General features: G+C 31.5%; 1 protein-coding gene and 1 pseudogene across 3 annotated transcripts; one reads left to right on the top strand and one right to left on the bottom strand.

The window, feature by feature from the left end:
• On the top strand, positions 3,858–16,503 carry LOC18590028 (stomatal closure-related actin-binding protein 1). 3 transcript variants are annotated; one of them, XM_007015293.2, is made up of 13 exons: positions 3,858–4,131; positions 4,667–4,952; positions 5,430–5,558; positions 6,311–6,403; positions 7,718–7,858; positions 8,189–8,257; positions 9,605–9,688; positions 12,251–12,431; positions 14,250–14,366; positions 14,484–14,542; positions 15,289–15,423; positions 15,800–15,949; positions 16,073–16,503. In XM_007015293.2, the coding sequence occupies exons 2-13, from the start codon at positions 4,671–4,673 to the stop codon at positions 16,115–16,117; spliced, it is 1,485 nt and encodes a 494-aa protein (XP_007015355.2). In that variant the 5' UTR covers positions 3,858–4,131; positions 4,667–4,670; the 3' UTR covers positions 16,118–16,503. The 3 variants fall into 3 exon arrangements, with proteins under 3 accessions (XP_007015355.2, XP_007015354.2, XP_007015356.2); XM_007015292.2 differs by having other exon boundaries at positions 4,654–4,952; XM_007015294.2 differs by having other exon boundaries at positions 4,614–4,952.
• LOC18590027 lies at positions 17,310–19,005 on the bottom strand (annotated as a pseudogene).

Below are 22,331 nucleotides of genomic sequence, written 5' to 3'. Positions count from 1 at the left end.
ACAAACTGTTTTGATTTAAATTTTTAAACCAACAAATTAAGGAATAAAGTAATTAGTTTTTTTAATCAGCAATATTTAATCTCATGCCATTTGCCAGTTAGTAGTAACATTATCAAAATGACATTTGAACTTGATTAACGAAAGTTAATCAACAATTAATGAGAAAGGTTTATTTGATTAAAAAAAATTAAAGACTTAATTGAAAGCAAAAAATATATAGAAGCTTAATTGACTTTTTAGTATAGTTTAAGAACTTATTTAAATATTTAGTCAAATTTATATATGTACCAAAAATATTTACTATTTATTCACGTGAATATTTAAATAACAATTCACAATTTAAAGAATTAACTTAATTTGATATTATTAAAATTAGGAAACACCAATAAATATTCATAAAAATTTTAATTAAATATATAACAATGATTACAAAAACAACAACAATATAATAAAACTCTAATGTCCTTAATGTTAAAAAAAAAAAAAACAAAGTTTTGTCGACATTGATATGGACTCTTATGTTATATATTTATACATATTGTCACATTTATTGCACATGAATATTTGTATTATTATATTCAAATATTTAGTTTAATGATCATTGTATTGTTCTCTTATTTAATAAATCATATTTCTTAATATAAAAAAATTGTCATTAATATTTTTAAACTTTTATATGAAACCCACGATTCAGCAAGTTTTCAACCTTTTGCCAAATACTATGGATTTGTAAGATGGTATGTGTACCAAGTACAATATCCTCTCGCATACACGAATTAAAATAATCGAAATCCTATTATGTTACTATTAAAATAATGGACCTTATTAAAGTAGTGACCATTAATGTACATAATGGGTCGGGTTAGATGCAACAATAAGACCTTGTAGCCCATTTTTGGATGTGTCTAATCCTAAATTCGCTGTGTTACAAAAATTGCGTCAACTTCACTACAATAGTTTTTATAATAATTCTTTATGAAACTAACTTTTTTTTTTTATTAATTTCTTCCGTGAGGAGGTAGAATCCATTAATTTTTATTAATCATTTTAAAACAAATTAAAATATTTAGATGAAAAATAAATATTCAAAACAACAGAAAGAACTATTTTTTTCCTAATAAACAATGAACTATATGTAAAAGTGATCAGTAATGCACTAATATGTGTTCATTATAAAACTCAAAACTTGAACTTCATTGAGTTTTTTATTTTAATTTGAATTTATAAAAGTATTTGAATGATTTAAATTTAATTTAAATAAACTCGTTTATTGTCATTTTAAATGCGAAATACAAAGCTCAATTCAAATTTAAAGTTGTTTTATAATTCAATTTCCATTACAATTACTTCACTAGTAACTTAACTTATTTGGACGATTGAGGTTACCTATTTATTTACAAAAAAGAGTATTTATTATCTAATATAATATTTTTTTTCTAAATCTTACTTTGTATTTACTATTTGAATTAAAAACAAATAAAATGATGCGGGAATGAGATGATTTTTTTCGAATCTTTTAAATTTCATTTATGAAAGTTTGAACTTTTGGCACAATATTAACATTTTAATATAAATCATTATATTGTTATGTGATGATAGTTTGAATTTGAAAAGATTCGGTGCACCTCTAAACGAAAGGATTAGGAGTCGTTGAATCCAACGAACTTGACATGCAATAATTAATTTACAAATCCAATTTGAATATTTTGATTAAACATTTGGAATAAAAAAATGATTTGATTCAGACAACCAAAAAAAACCTCGAATCAATCAAAAACGAAAAACCGGTCGTCCCCAATAGAAACCTGATCCAAAACCGACAAAATCCGCCGATTGACTCCGGATTCTCTCTTTGTTGTTTTTTTTAATATTGATAATTCGAGAACAAACAAAAACCCAATGTAAATCATATGTCCACGCTTGGCTTTGACTAAGATCCAATATGATACCATCGCCAATACGGCTAGAGCGATTTGAAAGTGATAAAATAGAAACAATAATAATAATAATAATATAGGAAGTAAATAATAGCATTATCGATTTCAAGAAGAAAATTTTTGTAAAGATATGTTAAGATTGAAGTAAAATGAAGTAAAATATTTCTAAATCAAATATTACAATGTGATTTTTAAAAAATTTTAATTAATATTTATATATATAAAATGTTATAATATTATTAAATAAATAATTAAGGGTTTTGATTAAAAAAAGAGGGTGTTCTTTTTTTTTTTGGGCCAAGAACATGGAATGAATCTGCTGTCGTTTTGAGTTTTGACTAGAAAACAAAGGAAAAAGCTATTTCGGTAGTTTGGGACCCAATGCTACTTTGTCAACTAGGGAAGCAATCACACTCATTCTCGAAATTTCCACCGGCCAAGCCTCCCCTGCCTGCTATTTTATTTTCTTCTTCTTCTTCTTCTTATTTTCTCTGTTTTAAAATTGTTTCAATTTATTTGCTTTGGAAAAACTAGTAGGAATGTGTGGGGGAGGAGTGAGGAGATAGCATAATGAAAATAATAAATAATAATTGATGGGTGGATGGGTCATTCCCTCTTTTATAAATGTTTCTTCTGTTTGATACGCCGCGTGGCGTGGGTCCATTTCAAAAGGAGTTTTGGGTTTGAAGCATAAGCATCATATTCAACAATTCCCAATTCATTTATCTCCATAAACGGAAAATATTTATCATTCCCATTTCACCCTACACTTTAACAAGCCTTTTGCCCCTTAAGGTGCGAATTTTCCTTCATTCCACCGAGGACAATGAGTGAATTGGGTCGATTTGTCCTGTTTTTGTGTTAGATAATTTGTCAGTAATGTTTGTATTTTAGTTTTTTACTATCTCATAACAAAGAGCAAACAAGTTGTTGATATTCAAACACACAAAATATTTATTTTAAAAGACTTTTAATTTTTTATTTTTACATATTTACAAAATAACATTTTATAATTAAATGATAATGAGTGCATCCAATATAAATTTTTTTAAAAATTATTTTCATTTTAATATAACATTATATGATTAATATGATGGTTTTTACTAAATTGACAAAGGATTTTATTTTTAAATAGTAATCTTAAGTTTAAAAAGTGTCAAACAATTGTTAGTAGAAATGAAAATAATAATTAATATGATGATTTATAGTGAATTAATGAAGATGCTTTCGTAAATGTAATTTTAAATCTTTAGCAAGTGGTGATAATTTTTAGTAAATTAGTTTCTATGTCACCTGATTTAACAAGTTAGTTGCTTTTTTATTTTTTAAAATTTTAATTATAGTATTGACAAATCTATGGAATGTTGGATACATAACCGGATTATAAAAATAAATAAATGATTCTTAATTATTGTAATTAAGTTTATTTTTTATTTGAAATTAATTTTTAATTTTTTTCAACTTAATATGACACCATTTAGAAAAAATATAATAAAAATTTTGAATTCAAATAACTATTTTTTTAATAAAAGTGATTCAATAGAATTAAAAAAACTCTTATGCAAATATGGATAAATCCTAATATTATTAATTTATCATTACAATTAAAAATAATAAGCAATAAAAATTATTCAAAATAATAATTTTAAAATATCATAAATCAAGATATCTATTTTTACCAACAAAAAAATTTACATGTATTTTGATTTTATATATTATAAATATTAAGAATTAAATGCATATATATAATATAATATATATATATATTTGACATAAGAAATGAAAAATAAAATTTAATAGGTAATTAAAAGCAATGAGACAATGGACAGGGTCAATCTGAGGATCCGGTGAATTAAAAACATTAGATACTGTCGAATTTCTTACCATTTTCTTTGACGAAAACAAAAACTAAACATAAAAAAGGAAAGAGGAAGTCGTCAGTCCACAGAGGGCGGCTTTTTCTTTCTCTTCTCCTCTTCTTTTTGCCTTCCCTTTTCAAAAAGCAGGACAACAACCCAAAAAAAAAAAAAATTCCTGCATATTCTCTTTATTTTTCATCTTTAACTATTTGTATTAATTTCTTCAGATAATTCAAAACCTTTCCTTCCATTGCAACCTAGCTGATCCGACAATCTCATTTTGCTATTCCATTTTTCCCTTTTCTTTTTTCTTTTTCACATATTTTTCATGATCTGTAAGTTCCAATTCTCCCTTTTTTTCCCTTCATTGTTTACTTTTCCCTTTTTCTTTTCCCTTAAATTAGGGTTTCCTATAACCAAACACTATCTGTTTTTATTTTCTTTTCTTATGCCCCCTGCTTTGCATGTTTGTCTTGTGGTATTTTATTTTGTTTAGACGTTAGAGAATTTTCTGATAGTTTTCTGATTTTGATCTATACTTCATTTTTTAATTTTTTTGTTCATATTAGCAAAAATTGAGTGAAAACATTGTTTTATTTTATTTCTGCTTAGCGTACCTAACTACAAATTATCTGATTCAAATTGTTTTTTTTTTTTTTTGAGTTAGATGTTTGGTAACTAATTTAGATAATTAATATACCTAATTGAAGTGCTTAGGTTGGTTAATACTGACCCACATTTTGGTTTAAGCTGTTTACAGTTTTTTTTTGTATTTAAATAATTAATTCTTTTATTCTAACTTAAAATCCTTTTTCAGCACCCGAAAAATAAACCCCCTCTTTTTGGTGATCTGACAGAGTTTAGTTTCAGAACAATGACGAGGGTAAGTCGAGAATTTGGTGATACTATGCAAAAGGAAGCAGTTCCAGCAGTATCAGCTGATGTAATATTTGCGTCTAGTCGGTTCCCCAATTACAAAATTGGGGCAAATAATCAGATTCTGGATGCCAAAGAAGATCCTAAAGTTTTGTCCATGAAGGAGGTTGTTGCGCGTGAGACCGCGCTGTTACTGGAGCAGCAGAAACGCCTCTCTGTTCGTGACCTTGCTAGTAAATTCGAGAAGGGCTTAGCTGCTGCTGCTAAGTTGTCTGAAGAGGTCAAATTCATTTGAAGTTCATTTATTTATGCGTTGCGGTTTTTTTAGAAAGATTGCTAAAGACATTTCTTTAAATTCCCTAAAATTAGATTGGCTTATTTAGCCTTATGAAGAATCCTAGGAATTGAAGATAGTTTGATGCAAACTACTTATAAGTTATAAGTTGCTTTTTATTTTAATTTGATAATAAAAGGTTAGCAGCAGTAGCCCAGTTATGTGAGTAAGTGGCATTCAGATTAATTGAATACTAAATTTTTCATTATGGTTTGTTATCATTTTGTTTATGCATCTTGGAGGAGAATTACTGGATTGAAGAAATAGGTTGGGTTAGTGAGTAGTCTGTTCATGCGAATGATTCTTCTATTTTTCTCTGTTGTTTCTGTTCGCAATTGAGAAGCATCACGACTATTATTAATTTGTAACCAATACGGTATTGTCTTGTAAACAAATTTTAAGCTAGTCATTTATTGGATTCAGGCTAGACTCAGAGAGGCAGCTTCACTGGAGAAACATGTCCTTTTGAAGAAGCTTAGAGATGCCCTGGAATCTTTAAAAGGACGTGTGGCTGGAAGAAACAAGGATGATGTAGCGGAAGCTATTGCCATGGTTAGCGCTCTACATTTTGCTTCTACCATTGAATTTATTACCTACAGCAGTGATATGCCAGACCTATTTAGTATAGTTTTGAAAGTAAAATGCTATTTAAAATGCATTGCTAGGGTTTTACTTTAATAAAACTTTTCTATTAATCTTGGTGCATAGAGAACTAATTTTCACGGTGAAGGATGAGGAGAAAATGTATGCCGTAACTTTAAGGGCATGATTGCCTATTGTTGCCTCAGTTGGCACTTTTTGGTGCATGGATGATATTATTGTTGTGTCAATTGTTCCATACTGTAATCATTGGTAAAGTGCTAGGGAAGCAGTTTAATTTGCCCTTAAATATGATATGCTGTATACATCCCTGCCTTCTAGTAAGGAAGGATTTGGTTTTAGAAATAACATGGCATGTTGGTCTTCTGCCTTATGTAATAATATTGTAAGTCTTATTGTTATCATTTATAGCATGGTTAGTTATGAAGCCAACTTTTCTGGGACAAAACTGTTCATTTTGTTTGAATATATTAGCTTTGAGAATGTCTTTCCCCCAGCTTTTGGGTGGAAAAGAAATGGATAAAGAGAAAAAACAAAAGGAAAAAAAATCCGTCAATGATGTTTCTTTTGATCCCTGGGTTATATCTTTTCTCCTTTGCAGTGTTTCATCTAGAATTATCTATCTGGATTCTTGGTTAATGTATATTGCCTGCTAACTTTCAAGTGAGGCAATAATAACATTTGAATTATGGTTGCTTCCCCAGGTGGAAGCTTTGGCAGTTCAACTGACTCAAAGAGAAGGAGAGTTGATTCAAGAAAAGGCAGAAGTGAAGAAACTAGCAAATTTCCTTAAGCAGGTAATATAACTTATGATTAATGCTGGATGATGTGTCATCCCTTTTTCTGGATTTCACAATAAGTTTGTTTGGTGATGTATATTTGTAGCATCAATATATCTGAAAATGCTGAACAATTAAATGCATTATAGGTTATATATATATGTGGTGCTTCCATAAGTGTGTTTTTGGTTTGAGATTTACTGTAATAGCTTATACATTGTTTTGATTAACATTTAGAAAGTCCGAATGTATTATCTTCACTGAGCCAGTGATTTTTTACAGTCTTTTCTCCTGAGCTTTTAGAATTTCTTGTTAAGGTACCTTTACAGATTATTTTGGCTGAATAGGACAGGGGCCTTTTGGTCAGTTATTATTTTCAGTGGAAGAATGCCTTTTTCTTTATTGAAGTAGTGATGTTTTGGCTGGGGTGACGTAGGTTATGGTTTTCTGAAGTTCCCTTGTATATTTTGGAATTGCAGTGTGAGGATATTCTAGTAATGTTTTGAATAAGAAAATAGTTGAGGAACGGTTGTCTTTCTTTTTCTAATCATAGTAAAATTTGATCATTTTAAAAGTGCGGCATTATTTTAGAGCACTTGTTTTTATGACACCTGCCAGAACTTTAATCTTTTTTCTCCTCCTTTTAAATTTGTATATTCACTGATATGATGGTGGTATAAATGCTCAGTTTGCTGCTTTCTTATTATACTGGCCAGACTTTTATTTTCCTTGCCTGCTTTTTCCTAATTATTAAGCCTCATATAGGCAAGGGATGAAAGGACTTACTTTCTTGGTTCTAAAATGTTTATGTTTCTAATAAGTAATACATCACAATCCCTCGTTATCAAATCTGTTTTCTAGGGAAGGCTGGGGTTTGATTCTTTTTTTCGGAAACAATTTTTCATTCTCAAAACCTAATGTTTTTCCTATGGCAACAGTTTTAAATAGAATTGTTCTCAGGCCACCCCATGCTCTCAAAAATGTTTTTATCTGTTTTCACATGCTTTCATTTTAGTTTTTCAGTTTAAGCTATTCAAATGTAGTTATACCTGAGAATAAAGGCGCCTAACTAGATCCTGTTTTGTTTCGAAAATTTGTTTTAAGAATGAAAGACAGAAAAGAAAACCAAACATTCACTGACCCTGAACAACCTGTAGCATTTTAAAAGGAAGGCTACTCTGATAATTTACTGGGAGTAATCTAGCTATGTTGGGCCTGGATCCTTAAATTATTTGCTTGATTAATATTTTTGTTCTTTTCTCTACTTTGAAGCCTAGAGTATACTAATATCTATGTTACAACTTTACTTTTGCATATTTGTGTCTTTCAAAGGCTTCTGAAGATGCAAAGAAACTTGTTGATGAGGAAAGAGCTTTTGCTCGTGTTGAAATTGAGAGTGCAAGAGCAGCAGTTCAGAGAGTGGAAGAGGCCCTTCAGGAACATGAACAAATGTCTCGAGCTTCAGGCAAACAGGTTTTTGTTTTTTCTGTATTCTGTTTATTGACTTTCAGAGTTTTGTTATGGGAAATTGCATTGTTGACAATCTACCAGCTAAATGCATCTAGCTTTATATTGATATTCTCTCTCTTTCCACATTGCATTAACTGTGAAAAATGCTTAATGCTTAGACATAACTTAATTTTATTATTAATTTTTCTATACAAATTTCATATGTATACTGTTCCTCTGTGAGGCTCTCATGTTCACCATAGCAGTTTCTACTTTCTACATTTTTATTGTGGCAATTTTATCTATATTTTTTAATTTTTTTCTTTAAGAAAAATTATTTTGCTTGGATTTTAGGACCTGGAAGAATTAATGAAGGAGGTTCAAGAGGCAAGACGGATCAAAATGCTGCACCAACCAAGCAAGGTTTATCTCTGATCTGCGATGTGAATTTTTTTTTTCATCATAAGTACAAAAATATTCCTGTAAATTATTTTAAGTCCCTGATAGGCTTATAGCATGCTGCTGTCTCTATTTTCTTATCCATGAAAATTGGTTTGTTTTCTTACATGATGCAAGTTGGATGTTTTGGGAATTCATGATCAATTAGCCTGAAAAGCTCATAATCTTATATAAACTGCTAGGAAGTTAGCATATTTTTGCTCCAATTGTATTTTTTAAAGACATACAACAATATTTTTGGAGTAGTTTCACCATCTCTCTGGAGGTCAGAATGGTTTACAGGGGTTGATGTGATTTTCTGTTCAGTCCCTGTTGCGTAACTCTAATCTTTTGAGGTATATTATAGCTTAAGAGTTAAGTCTGTTAATTCTTATTTTTTTAAGGGGAAAAATCTATCTGTAAAGATGAAAAGAAATAAATTACAAGTGAAAATAGCACTAAATACAAGATGAAGTTGTTTGTTAGAATGTGCATGGTTGATGCATATCTCTTTTTATCTTTTAAATATAATTCAAATGTGTGCTTGTCTGGGCTATGCTAGTGTACTTATATTAGTTGAGGTTTTTGTTGTTGCTGCTCTTACTGTTCTTATTTAAAGATCTGATTACCGAAAGTAAGTCTTAATGTGATGTGATTCCCTCTTCCTGTTCAAATGAAGCAATAAAAGAAAAAAGAAATGGACTTGTGTAACGAACACCATTCTTCTCAAGAAAAAAAAAGGGCAAGTCTGCCTTTTAAAGATATGATCACCAGAAAGCAAGCTTAATATGGCCATGGCCCCCTCTTCCTCCTCTCCAAACAAAAAAAATAAAAGAAAAAGGAAATGGACTTGCTAGTGATGAATATTGTTCTTCTGAACATGAAAATGACTGCTAGAATACCCTCTTTCTTCTGTGGCATTCCTCCACAGCTAGGGTGAGGAAACAATGGAGTTGGATGCATAGTTTTAAATGATGCAATTTGACTTGATCATGTATATTGGAGTCCTACTTTCTAGGGAGAGCAGATTCTCAGGATACCCTTTGGGTCTATATTAATAAAAGTATTAGGTTGAAATGTTGTGTTTTTGAGTTTCCTGTTTGGTCTCTTGCATAGAGTTTTGTAATTTAATAATGGCTTGTTTTTGGCTCCAAAATGAATCAAGCAATGGATGGGCTTGTTTAATATTGAGGTTGTTTGCACAAAAACGCAAATCTTAGCAAGTCTGTTATGTTAATATATGCTTCTACATCGTCTAAAGTATGTATGCTTTTGCAGCATGACAATTTGCAATTGAAACAGTAGATGAGTTCAACTAATATCAATTTGCAGGTCATGGACATGGAACATGAACTTCGAGCATTAAGGATTCAACTTGCAGAGAAGTCTAAGCATTCCATACTGCTTCAAAAGGAGGTTTGGCTTTCACCTTTTAGTTCTGTAGATTTTATTAATAAGTTTCTTTCAGCCATTCTTGTTGCGATAGCTGAATTAATGTTCATAGATTTTTAGCATCTTCTTGGATTTTCCAAAGATTCTTTGTACAATGTTGAGCTACAAATTTTTACATTTCTTTTCCCTTTCCATTCAATTTTGCATATTGGTATTTAATTTGTTGTGGGAATATTGTTTGAAATTGAAAAGTGAGCAAAGTCTATGCATTTTTGGGATAATGCATGGATCTGTAATTCTTGTCGTTTCAATATATTGAAGGCTTCATATGTTTGGGTTCTGATGCATATTTCAAATATTTGAACCAATTTTAGTTAGGGATTTGCTAAAGGGTGCCCTTAGGGCACCTGTTAAGGAGCTTTAATGCACTACTAATTGCCACCAATTTTCTTGGTCAAAAGGAGAGTTACATGAAGGCTAACGGTTCTCCTTAAAAGCTTTATACCTTTTCTTACTTTCTCCATAATACCCTTAAGCATTTTTTCCTCTTTTGTGTCTGTCACTTTTCCAGCTTAAAAAGCTAAGCTGCAAAAAGACTGAAATAACCTTTTTACGCATTGTCTCTATTCCCTCTTAAAATGACACACCATTCACATTTTGCTGATTTCCTATTTCTTTGCTCCTTGGGTAGTTCAATTACTTTTAAAGTGGTCTACCATAACAATGGAAAAAAAAAAATCTCTTCTTTTAATTATCAATTTGATCTTTCTAATTGAGAAATCATATCTCTTTGCAAACTTTTGATAGAAAACTAAGCTTATTCTTCACTAAGAAAGCATTGGCCAACAAAAGGTTCAAGCTTTTCATCAATTTGTCCATTTGTTTATATTCCTATAGGAAGCTCTAGACCTTCATTAGGTGATGATATGACTTCAATAAGTTTTGGTGACTTTTTTAAACCAAATTCTCTTTCTTCAAAATTTTCATGATATTTTTTGTCATTGGGAAATTCATTAAAGTCAAAACTTTTTACTTTTGTACTTTGAGACATTTCTTCATTCATCTGAGATTAACTACTATTAAAAAAGAAAGAAAATTGTTCTAACAATGTTAAACATGTAAGAAGAATTATATAGCAAATTATTCTAACACATAATAACATCCTTGCAAACAACAAATAAAATTATATTTCTAGGAATAGTTATGTTAAACATGTTAAAAAAAAAAAGATTCAGAAGATAAAATATAAAATAAAGAGAAAGTGTTACCCTTTAAGCAATTTGGTTTACTTTAAAAATCATATTCACTGAATATGTAATGCCAATAACATTGGGAGAAGAAGCAGGTAAGATGGTATATACACGAAGGTCTGAATATTTTGTACTATACTAAAGTATATAGAGGCTATATGAGTATCTCCATCTTTACTACTAGCTCTTTGGAGTGTCTTTCTGGGAGGGAGGTATATGCTTGAAAAGTCTATTTCGCTCTTTTTGCGGCTTAGCTTTTTTGGTTGGAAAAGTGGAAGAGATATAAACAATAGGGAAAGATGCTAAAGGGTATTATGGAGAATTTTCCTTAGTATTACATGTTTAACATTGTTAGAATAATTTTTTTTTCTTTCCTAATGGTAGTTCAATCTCGAATGAAGGAGAAATGTCTCAAGTACAAAAGGAAAAAGTTTTGACTCTAAATGAATTTCTCAATGATGAAAAATATTTTGAAAAATTTGAATGAAGAGAATTTGATTTGAATGAGTCTCCAAATATTATTGAAGTCACATAATCACTTAATGAAGCTCTAGATATTCCTATAGTAATAGAAGAAAATGGACAAGTTGATTAAAATTTAATAGAGATCGAGCTTGAACCTTTTGTTAGCCGATGCTTTCTTAGTGAATACGAGGTTTTTGTTTTCTATCAAAATTTTGCAGAGAGATGTGGTTTCACAATTGGAAAAGATTGAATTGATAAAAAAACATGGAGAAGTTAAAAGAGAGATTGTTTTTGCTATTGTTTCGGTAAACCACCTTTGAAGGTAATTGAACTATCCAAGGAGCAAAGAAATAGGAAATCAGCAAAATGTGAATGGGCATGCCTTTTTGGGAGGGAAGGGACGCGATGCTTGAAAAGGCTATTTCAGTCCTTCTGCAGCATAGCTTTTTTGGCTAGAAAAGTGGAATATACAAAAATAGAAAGAGATGCTTAAGGGAATTATGGAGATAGTAAGAAAAGGTAATAAGTCTTTAAGGAGAATGATTAGCTTTCATTCAATTTCTTTTACCAAGAAAATTGGTGGCAGTTGGTAGTGCATTAAAACTCCTTAGGGCATCTGTTAGCAAAACTCTTTTATTTATTTCATTTCAAATACGCAAGGAGAAATAGTACATACTGAGTGCCATTTCTTTTTCTAGTTTGCAGTGGTATACTGGTATTCTTTCTGAAGGATTTTCAATTTAACTGCTCTGATACTTTCTTCGCATAGGCATTTGCTTGGACATGCACTGCTGCATATTAGTATAGTTCTATTGTTTGTGTTGATCAGTGACTTCTTTAACCTTTTGCTTTCCTTAACTGATTTTTGCAGCTAGCAAGAAGCAAGAGAGTTGAGGAAAATTTATCTCATTTATATGAATTAGATGGTGCTGAAACTTTGGGTTCATATTTTCGGATTAAACCTTGCTCTGATTTTGCTCCGGAACTTTCCAGATGTTCAATTCAGTGGTATCGTATTTCATCTGAAGGTGGCAAAAAGGAGCTTATATCAGGTAAGATAGGCATTGATTCTATCCTCTTTATGTTTAAGATTAGGTGGTGGTTGGTAAACCGGGTTTCTTGATGTAAGAAAATATTAATGTCATAACACGCAGATTAGCATTTGTATTTGCTTTCTTATGCTGATTCTTGTTAGTTAATATGTTTAAATCATGATTATTCCCATCAAGCAGTATTTCATTACTTGTCAGCCCATTGTTGGTTAACACTTCCTTTGCCTTAAAGCTAAACATCATTGTGGCTGTAGATAAATATAATTTTGTTAGTTTGTTAATTAAGGTTGGAGGTTAAGCATCCAAAATGTTTATTGCCCATGTTCAAGTATCCCATTAAGTTGTCTGAAATGCAAATGTTATCAAATGGAATAGCATGTTAATTTATGAGGTTAAGCATGCAAAATGTGTATTACTCATGTTCAAGTATCCCATTAAGTGGTCTGAAATGCAAATATTATTAAATGGGATAGCATGTTAATATATGATATTGAAAATTTAATAGTTGTCATATTCAAATCAATTGAATTGGTCCCCCTAATACAGTAATTGTGAACTTTCAAAGATTATGCTTACATTGTCCATTCAGCCCATGGATTCTATATATTTACGGTAAACACAATTTAATATATGTGTGTGTGTTTTCCTGGCAGGCAATATAGTTATAGCTGCTTTAAATTTTACTTTTTTTTTCTTTGTTTTAAAGTAAACAGAAGTTAGCTATGATCGCTAATTCTGTGCTACTTTTTAGTTCAAATCATTTAGGCACTGGGTTTCTATTGCTTAATAAATTTAGCTAGATTTAATTCAGGGCTAGATCCTTTCTGCCTTTTAGAGTTTAGGGTCAAGTTAGCTATATAGAGAATTTGATTACAAAGTCATTGTTTAGACATTATCTATGTTCATGTGATGTTTTATTGATATTTGCATTAATGACTTAGCGTTCATATATACTTCTCACATAAATGAGTCTTGTGAGAACCATAGTATATTTAAAAAAGATTTTATAATGTGGCTGTTTTTGAACAGCTTTGGATCCAATTTTGATGAAAGTTTTGAATCTACAGCTTGAAGTTTGCCAAGTTTTTCCAATGCCTTTAACTCCATGACTAGTTAGATGCTAGAAAGAAGCACACTTAAAGTGTTGTTAGATCAACATGTTAGTGATCTGAGACCTATTAAAAATTATGGGCTTTTGACCTTGTTTTTCTATTGAATAATTGTAGCTTGAACTCTTATCTGAAGATTTGTTTTCTAAGTGAACTACCTTAAGAGGTTCATGCTTGGCATAAACATTTGTAGTAAAAGTATCACAGAACATTTAAGTTGAAATATTTTAGGAATATGGTGGATAATTTAAGAAGAGAGAAGCACCAATGCAGGGTTTGCTTATCCTCTTTTTCCTGGAAAATTTGAATGAACTCAGCTAAACTTGGTATAAGTGGCATGTTTTAGAGGTAAGCAGACTAAACAGTTGAACATACGGGATTCATTATACTGAAACAGTGTGTTAACTGATTACTACGGTACAGCCAATTGTAGGAGAAAGAAACTATGGTATGGATGAATTGACTAATAAGTTAAAGACAATGTTACTTGGCATTGATGAAGTAGACACACTTCTTTTTCTCTGGCATATTTTCTTTGGCAGGCTAGTTTTGGTTAAAAGTAGTTATTTGTAACCAAAAAAGAAAAAAGCTACTAGGAAATGAAATAAGCATTATTCAGATCAAGATGCTAATACTTGACTCTTGTGAGCAACAAATATTCTCTTTCCTTTTGGGATCTGATTTTGTTCATCTGCCTTGCTTTTTCCAGGTGCTAGCAAATCAGTTTATGCTCCAGAGCCTTTTGATGTTGGTCGAATTCTGCAGGCTGAGATTATTTATGATGGCCAGAAAATCATTTTGAAAACTACTGGTGCTATTGATCCAGGTTTGCTATGCTGATGTTTTTATGCCTATTTTTTATTTACTTATGAATTTTTGAAATTTCTATTTCTCATTATTTATTGAAATTTTATAACCTTTGTTTTTTTGTTTGTGAGAGCAGCTGCTGGTTTGGGAAACTATGTGGAGGCACTTGTGCGGAAACATGATGTTGAATTCAATGTATGTTGTCCTACGTCCAAAAATTCACCTATATATGGCTAATTGAACATTTTTATGTTTGGTAAAATTTATAATTCAGAGCAGAGAATTCTAAGTTTCCACTCTGACTTGACTTTTCTTTGTAATTAAGATGTGATGCGATTTCAATCTCATTAACGGTGGTTGCATAGAGAAATGATTTCTTCTCTGTTTATTTTCTTGATCTGGATGTCGCAACGTTCTATGAGTAGTCTCTTATCTTGTTGCTGCTCATTAGGCCATTGAAGATCTTAAATTTTTCCCTTATCCTTGCTAGAATCTTAACAATACATGTACCAAGCAGAACTTCCTGTTAGCATTTTTCTGATGCAAATGTTTGTTGCTTGGTTACCAATAAAGTTGAACTTGCTTGCTGTTACCCTACTGCTCCTTGATCAAATGGGCACTACAATCTTGCTAGCACTCGTTTCATACATGTCTGACAGCACCTGGTTTTGGTCAAAAAGTTAAATGCTGAATAGGTTTTAAAGCTGTGTAGGACATGTTTGATTGACTTATTTTCGTCTCATGAATGTTTTACTGGGTTGAGATGCAGTTGGAAACGTTGAGAATATATTGTATCTGCTACTTATTTCTTCGTTTTGGCTTCTAATGTATCCCTGTACACATGGATGGCTAATAAGTTTCTAGTATCTTCTGTAATGGTTTTAACCACTTATTTCTTTTTATTGGCATCTAATATTATATTATTACTCATTATTTTGTAGGTGGTTGTTACCCAGATGAATGGTGCAGATCATCCATCAGAATCTATTCATGTACTACATGTGGGAAAGATGAGGATGAAACTTTGCAAAGGAAAGACGGCAATTGCTAAAGAATATTATTCCACCGTAATGCAGGTATTAGGGCATGCAAAGTTTCTCATTAATGAAAAGTGCTTTGATGTTTTCTAATGGTAAAAGGGGGAAAAGAGGAATTTTGTGGATTTTGACTAGTTTTGCGTATATCCTGCACATTTTTTCCTTTTTGGCATTTCTTTTATCTGATATTGTTTTAGAAGAATTTGTACAAACTAAGCACTGAAAGAAGGAAAGGGAAAGGGCATAGAATGAGGTCTGCATGCGAACATGTGGATAATGCTCTCTCTCATACTTCTAAGAATCACACATTTATTTAAATAATAACAGATTGATATTGAACATGGTATTTCTGATATATCCAATGTGTTTACTGTCTTGGGTTGGTTATTTCTTATACTTTGTGATTATGGTTTAGCTGTGTGGAGTTAGAGGAGGTGGAAATGCTGCTGCCCAGGCATTGTTTTGGCAAGCAAAGAAAGGGCTTTCAGTTGTATTAGCATTTGAATCAGAGAGAGAAAGAAATGCAGCCATTATGCTTGCCAGGAGATTTGCTTTTGACTGCAATGTAAGTGTTTGTCCAAATTCTGTTTGTATACACCCAATATATATGAGCAGAAACCTTGGAAGTTTTCTCTTCTTTCACTGTTTTTCCCTCTGTTGAATGATTTTGTTTTTCTGCAAATGCCAGATCATGCTGGCCGGCCCGGACGACAGAGCTTCTTTAGAGACCTAATAGAACTCCTTAGGATTCTGTTTTGCTAATTGTAATTATGTTGAGTTGTTATCATATATCATGTATCATAAGTTTGTAATAGTAGGGCATGACACTGTTTGATTCTGTATTGGGTTTCCAATTCCACCAATTTTTTTTTTTTTTTTATGGTTAGTTTGCCTTTCACTTTCCATTATCCTGTCCAACACCAAGGCATTGTTTTTTGTCTGCCTTTTGTATTAATGTAACATTTTCAGACATACATTTGGGGGATTTCGGGAGCTGTCTTATATTTGTTGAATGGTTTATGCATAGCGACAGATGTGTGAGTGATGATTTTGTAATTTGATATAAGCCAATCAACTCGGTTTTCCTTTGAAATTTTCCATAAGAGTTTATTCCCTGCTTCTTATGTGCCATTGGTATCATCCAAACTCATTCTGAGAGTTGGTAGTCATAAAATATTTGTAGGCCTGCTCCTCTTGATGTTGCACTATCATGATTCTATGTTAGGAACCATGTATTCGTTCAAATCCTAAGCATTGTATTCATTAAGTAATATAAAAAGCAAGCTTGCGAATAAAATGAAGATTTGCTCAACCCAAATTCATAAAACCTTAAGATAAAAAAAGAAGTTCGGTGAGATTCTTCCTATTTTTTCATTCAAAACACGTTGCATATGTATATATAATCATGCAACCCTGCCAGAGCTTATACTTGTTTGACTTGTACTATCAAATTGAAAAGTGGTCAAAGTCGGAATCATTTAGTTTAAACTAAGGTTGCCAGATTAGTTGTAATAATCTGGACGTGGGCTTCATCAAAGTATTATTTGGGAATGTAATACGCATGCAATTGGGGACGAGTTTTTGGGTAAATGGAATTGAAGAATTGACTGTCCTGAAAACGATGACACGAAAGACTTATATGGAGAGAGTGAAAAGTTATTTTGATGAAGATATGTTAATTCATAAAAATTATTCACGTCAAAAGCTGTTCTTCTCTTTCGAAAGTCATGTCTTGTGCAAATATTTTGTGTCTCTTTCTGTAAATATGTGTGAAAGATCACAACCTTCGACCAAAAAGTAATTCTAACTGATTTTATTCTGGTTATGGCTTCAGCTTTTAATTACCAAATATTGGGCCATACTCTTATCTTTGTTTTCATCGGCTATCGTAATTAATTAATTAGTGTTTTTAACGCGTCTGTGTGTGATCCATGACCAGAATTTCTGAACATTAAGCTAATCATTTTACACCCATTGCCATTTGATTAGTTGCAGGTAGAAATGGACCCTTCTACCTGAAGGCAGCAATGCCATTTTCTAATGCTGATTTATTATAACAATGAACTTCCATAGCTGGAGCTCTTCTTGTGCATTTTTTTCCAGGTAAATAGCAAACACTTTGTTATTGGTTGAACACGTGGATGACTATGGTGATGCCGTCCTAGCCAAATTTCTATTACACAAAATGGATGGCAGCCGAGAGAGTTAGTCAAACTGGCGGAAGAAGTCATAAATGTGCTTGTTTATGTCGTCTGCTTTTTCCATGTTGATGAAGTGCCCAACCCCTTCCATTACAACTACTTGCTGCAGATGTGGCACATCTTTCTTGAACCCACCGTTGTGAATGTATTCCTTAATGCCCGGCATATGATAAACCAGGTCCTGATCACCCACAATGAACTTAGCTGGTACTTTGATTTCACAACCACCCCATGGTGCCAACAGTTCCCAGTTTCTGTAAAGAGAATTATAGGGTTCATTATCACCCAATCCAAAAATGGGAACCATAAAAAAAACATGAGATACTGCCTAAGGTTTTGGAGATATGGGCAAAATGATTTTATATCAATTAAGAGAATATGATTCCTCTCAACACTCAAATCCAATATGCAATAATACTTTTATGATTTAATTTTTATTTATAAATTAATTGATATATCTCTTCTTTGAAACATACCGGTTAAAGTTTCGGTAATAGTTGATGCCACCGGTGAAGCCTTTCTTGTCAAATTGAGTGACGTAGTAGTTAACTTCTTCCTGTGTCAGCCAAGAGGGCAACGTAATTGGGGTATCTGCTGAATGTCCGAATAGTTTGCCTTTGGGTAACAAAATTGGACCTGGAACCCGGTACGTTAGGAATTCCTTTACAACTCTTTCTGTCCCAATCTCTGCAAACTCAGCTTCAATTTCTCCAGGTTCCTATTAGATTAATATATGTGTAAATATATATCAAGGAGCAATATATATATCAAGTTCACGCAAATACTTGATCAGACGTTAATTCAAGTAATTTACCTGAAATCGACAAATGTAATAATCATTCCCATAGAAAGCTCTCCAGCCATCAATGGGATTCATTTGGCGACCAAGTTGAATATAGGGCACGCTGAGGTTCAACAAAGCTTTCACTTTGTCAGGCCTAAACAAACACAGATACCAAGCCATGGAAGCACCCCAGTCGTGTCCTACCACGAACACCTTCTCTTGGGGAGGAGCCACCGCATCCAGAAGCTCAACCAAATCCCCCACCACGTGGAAGCACGTGTAACTGCTCACCCTATCTGGGCCATCCGTGTCTCCGAAGCCCCGCAGATCAGGGCCACAGCTCGGTAGCCGAGGGAGGACAAAGCGTTGATCTGGTGACGCCAGGAGTACCAGAGCTCGGGGAAGCCATGGAGGAAAAGAATCACTGGGCCTTGCCGTTTTTCTGCTATGTGCATGTTTATGCCATTCACCTTCAGTGTTCTGTGCTCTACCCCTTCCATCCTCCCAGCTCTCAGAACCCTTCTTCTTTTATCTCTAAGTTCTTTGTTGTTATATCTACCTCTTTTAATAGTTGTAATTGGTAAGGGTTGATTGGCTTATACATTGTCTGAACTAAAACTTGCCTGTTTCGATCCGTAGAAAACGATGTGAAGAGTACCTAAATAGTATATCATACAGCAAATATTATTGGAGTTTGGCAAGACACCTAGTTAGCAAATATTAACACGGCAACTGGCAAATTTCGGGAAAATCAAAGCTATCCATCCTCTTTCTCTCTTATGAAGGAATGTAGCATACGGCTCTTTTTCATGTCTGCTTGGCTTTTTCTCCAATTCATTACCTTTGTTGAGACTTTTGATTTGTCAATGCTCAAGGTTGGGGAAATTGATTTAAAGCCGGTTAAGCTATAATAATTTGATAAATTGTTTAGCAAGATAAATTATAAAAACTCTAATTTTGATTAAAATTTATCATAACGGGTACTCATGTTATCTTCAATTACCTAATAAATCAAAACAGAATAAAGTTACTTTTAGTTTATATACGATTTTATATATTAAAAATAAAAAAACTCCATAAAGAAACGAAAAAACTCAAAGTTGTATAGTAATAATAGCATTAAATTTTTTAGTAAAAAGAGAGAAAATTTGTAAATAGTACCTGAATGCAACTTTATATTTTGGGTTTTCCTTTCTTTTAATTTTTATAAAAATAAAAAAATCTTAGATTTTGTTATTCTGTTGCTGAATCTTTTATTTTTTTTTATAATCTTTGTAAAAAGAGATAAAGAAGAGAAAGGTGATTTGCAAAAAGAGGGACAAGAGAGGGAGATTGATTGAGACATAGGGGTATTTTCTGAAAAATTAGTGTGTTTTTAAAGAAAAGAAAAGAAAGCTCCTATCTAGAGCTTTTTTTTTTGTTAATTTTATTCTTTAAAAAAAGTTAATTTTTTTTAAAATTTTTTAAAATCTTGTTTGACTTGACTTTTATTTTTAAGAGATAGATATATTAAAAAAAAAGTAAGGCCAAATAAGCACTTAGCTTAATTTTTAAGTTGGCATCGACTTTAAGAGGATTTGGTAAATTGGGGGAAAAGGCAAGGCAACATTAATATATATTTCACTTGCATTTAGTGTTGCCTTTTGAAATGTCTTATTATGATAAATTTCCTTTTGTTTAGAAAAGAAAAAAACCAATGTATTATCTAGGATGAAAGTTTGCAAGTGATATAAATTGATGTCCAGAGTTTGTAATCTTTTGAGATAAAAAATAATTCCTAACATAATAATTGTAAATTCAATCAATCAAAATGAGGAATTGTGCACGTGAGTTTAAATAAAACCATAACTAATCACACACATACATTCATATATATATATATATTTGGGCAAGATTACTATATAAAACGTTTGGTCTGTATTTTGGCATGTGGGATGAAGAACTGATGTGATAAGAAAGGTGGGGGACCAGCCCTGCAAGGCTTAGCCACCCTCAAATCTCAGCACTATCTGTATGTAACCTAAAAATACAGGATTAATCAAGTTTGGAGTACCATGTTAATTTTATCCAAAAAAAAACACATGAATGGATATGTTAGCTAATTACATGAATGGACAATTTTAAACTTAAGCTACATAATTGTTACACCATTATACTTAACATTTATTCAAAACTTTATAAAATATCTATAAATTCACAAGCCCGTAATGCGTAAATTTATAAAAAAAATATTAAAATATTTGACAATCTAACTACTCACGGAAACTAAACAACCATACATTTGTTTTTTTGTTATCTCTACGTTAATTATGTATAATGCATCAACCATACATTTAAGTTATTCATCTAATTTAACTTTAAATATGAAATTTTTTAAAAAAATTTTTATAGAAGGAGAATTCAAACTTAATTTTTGTAAAGAAGATAAATTAATTTACATATTTTAAAATCAAATAATCAAGTAAGAAAATATTTATATATATTTTTTAACATAATAAATCTTTTACACTTAAATATTTAACTTATTAATAAGCATATCAATAATCTACTTAAAGATTTATATTTTTCAATATAGTCCCTTAACATCTCAATTTTGTTCAATTTAGTCTCTATACTATATATTTTTGTTCAATTTAATACGTATGACATGGTAAAATTTTTTTTAAAAATTTTTTAATCTATCACGTGACATTGACATGTAAGCATGTCAGTGTCACATCAACATTACCATGTTATCGTATAGTGCCACATGGCATTGCTACGTCATCATATCAAAATACCATATCATCACAATGTGTATACGTTAGAGATGACGTTATCTTTTAATGGCAAAATTGGATGTCGTTAAGAAGAGGGACTAAATTGATGTAATTTTCAAAATCAAGAGATTAAATTGCTTCGATTTTGAATAAAAGGATTAAATTGAACAAAATTAAAAAATATAAAAACTGGATATGTCTTTTAGTCATTGATCTATATATTTTAGGGGCATTTTAAAAAATAACCCTTAAAGACAAGATGGTTTCAAAAATAACATTCTTTATAATTTTAACTATTTTTAGCGAAGTTGGACAAAATTACTTTTAATAAAATTACACGCTATGATGTTACATGTCATGGTTAGGTTGTTACATGCCATGTATAAAAATATGTGATAAGTTATGGTTAGATTGTTACACACAATGTACAAAAACATGTGATAAGCCATGGTTAGGTTGTTACAAGCCATGTTGAAAACAAATACTATTGTTACACGTCATGGTTAGGTTGTTACACGCCATGTACAAAAACATGTTACATGCTATGATTAAAAAATATTGTTACACATCATATTGAAAAAAATATTATTATTACACGCCATGTTGAAAAAATATTGTTATTACACGACATATTCAAAAACATTTTGTTACACTTTAACGCTTCAAATGTTGTTGTTACTTACGAACCAAAACTTCAAATCCTCTCAACTTTTTTCATTTTTTTAACAATTTAGCACCGATTAAAGTGTTTTTAACATGTTTTTTGTCATGACGTGCGGGTCCGGGAACCCGGCCGCTAGACGCCGGTGAAAATTAAATGGTTAGGGAGTCGCCACCAATCTTTTTTATCTAGGTGTGATTGGTCACCTATTAACTCGATTCTAATCGATGAAGTCCTAAATTAATTTTAGGCCCGTCGAAAGAATGAAAACTGGTCTACATTTTTAGAGATGGGTTCGGGAATGCGGTTACGCACGGAGAAGGGTTAGCACCTTCGTAGCGCCCGTTCCACGAACGGTACCATTTAATCTTAAGTTATCTTAATATAGCCTTTTCTTAATTTAATCCCTACTTTATTAATTAAATTTTTATTAAATTGACAGACTGAGTTTTTTATTTGGCTTTTCGTATGCACATGATGCGAGCGTAAAATGATGTCATGACTTGTTTATTTTAAATGATGGAGTCGGTAATCTTTTATTG

This window comes from Theobroma cacao, chromosome 9, assembly GCF_000208745.1.
Source record: "Theobroma cacao cultivar B97-61/B2 chromosome 9, Criollo_cocoa_genome_V2, whole genome shotgun sequence".
In the NCBI taxonomy this organism is placed as follows: domain Eukaryota; kingdom Viridiplantae; phylum Streptophyta; class Magnoliopsida; order Malvales; family Malvaceae; genus Theobroma; species Theobroma cacao.
The sequence above is the reverse complement of the archived record's forward strand: the minus strand, read 5'-3'. Positions and strand labels throughout refer to the sequence as shown.

Excerpts from the sequence above, each read along its gene's own strand:
- LOC18590028 (XM_007015293.2), top strand. The coding sequence starts at position 4,671 with ATGACGAGGGTAAGTCGAGAATTTGGTGATACTATGCAAAAGGAAGCA. Across the intron at positions 4,953-5,429 it reads CTGCTAAGTTGTCTGAAGAG|GCTAGACTCAGAGAGGCAGC; the intron begins GTCAAATTCATT and ends TATTGGATTCAG. Across the intron at positions 12,432-14,249 it reads CAAAAAGGAGCTTATATCAG|GTGCTAGCAAATCAGTTTAT; the intron begins GTAAGATAGGCA and ends TGCTTTTTCCAG.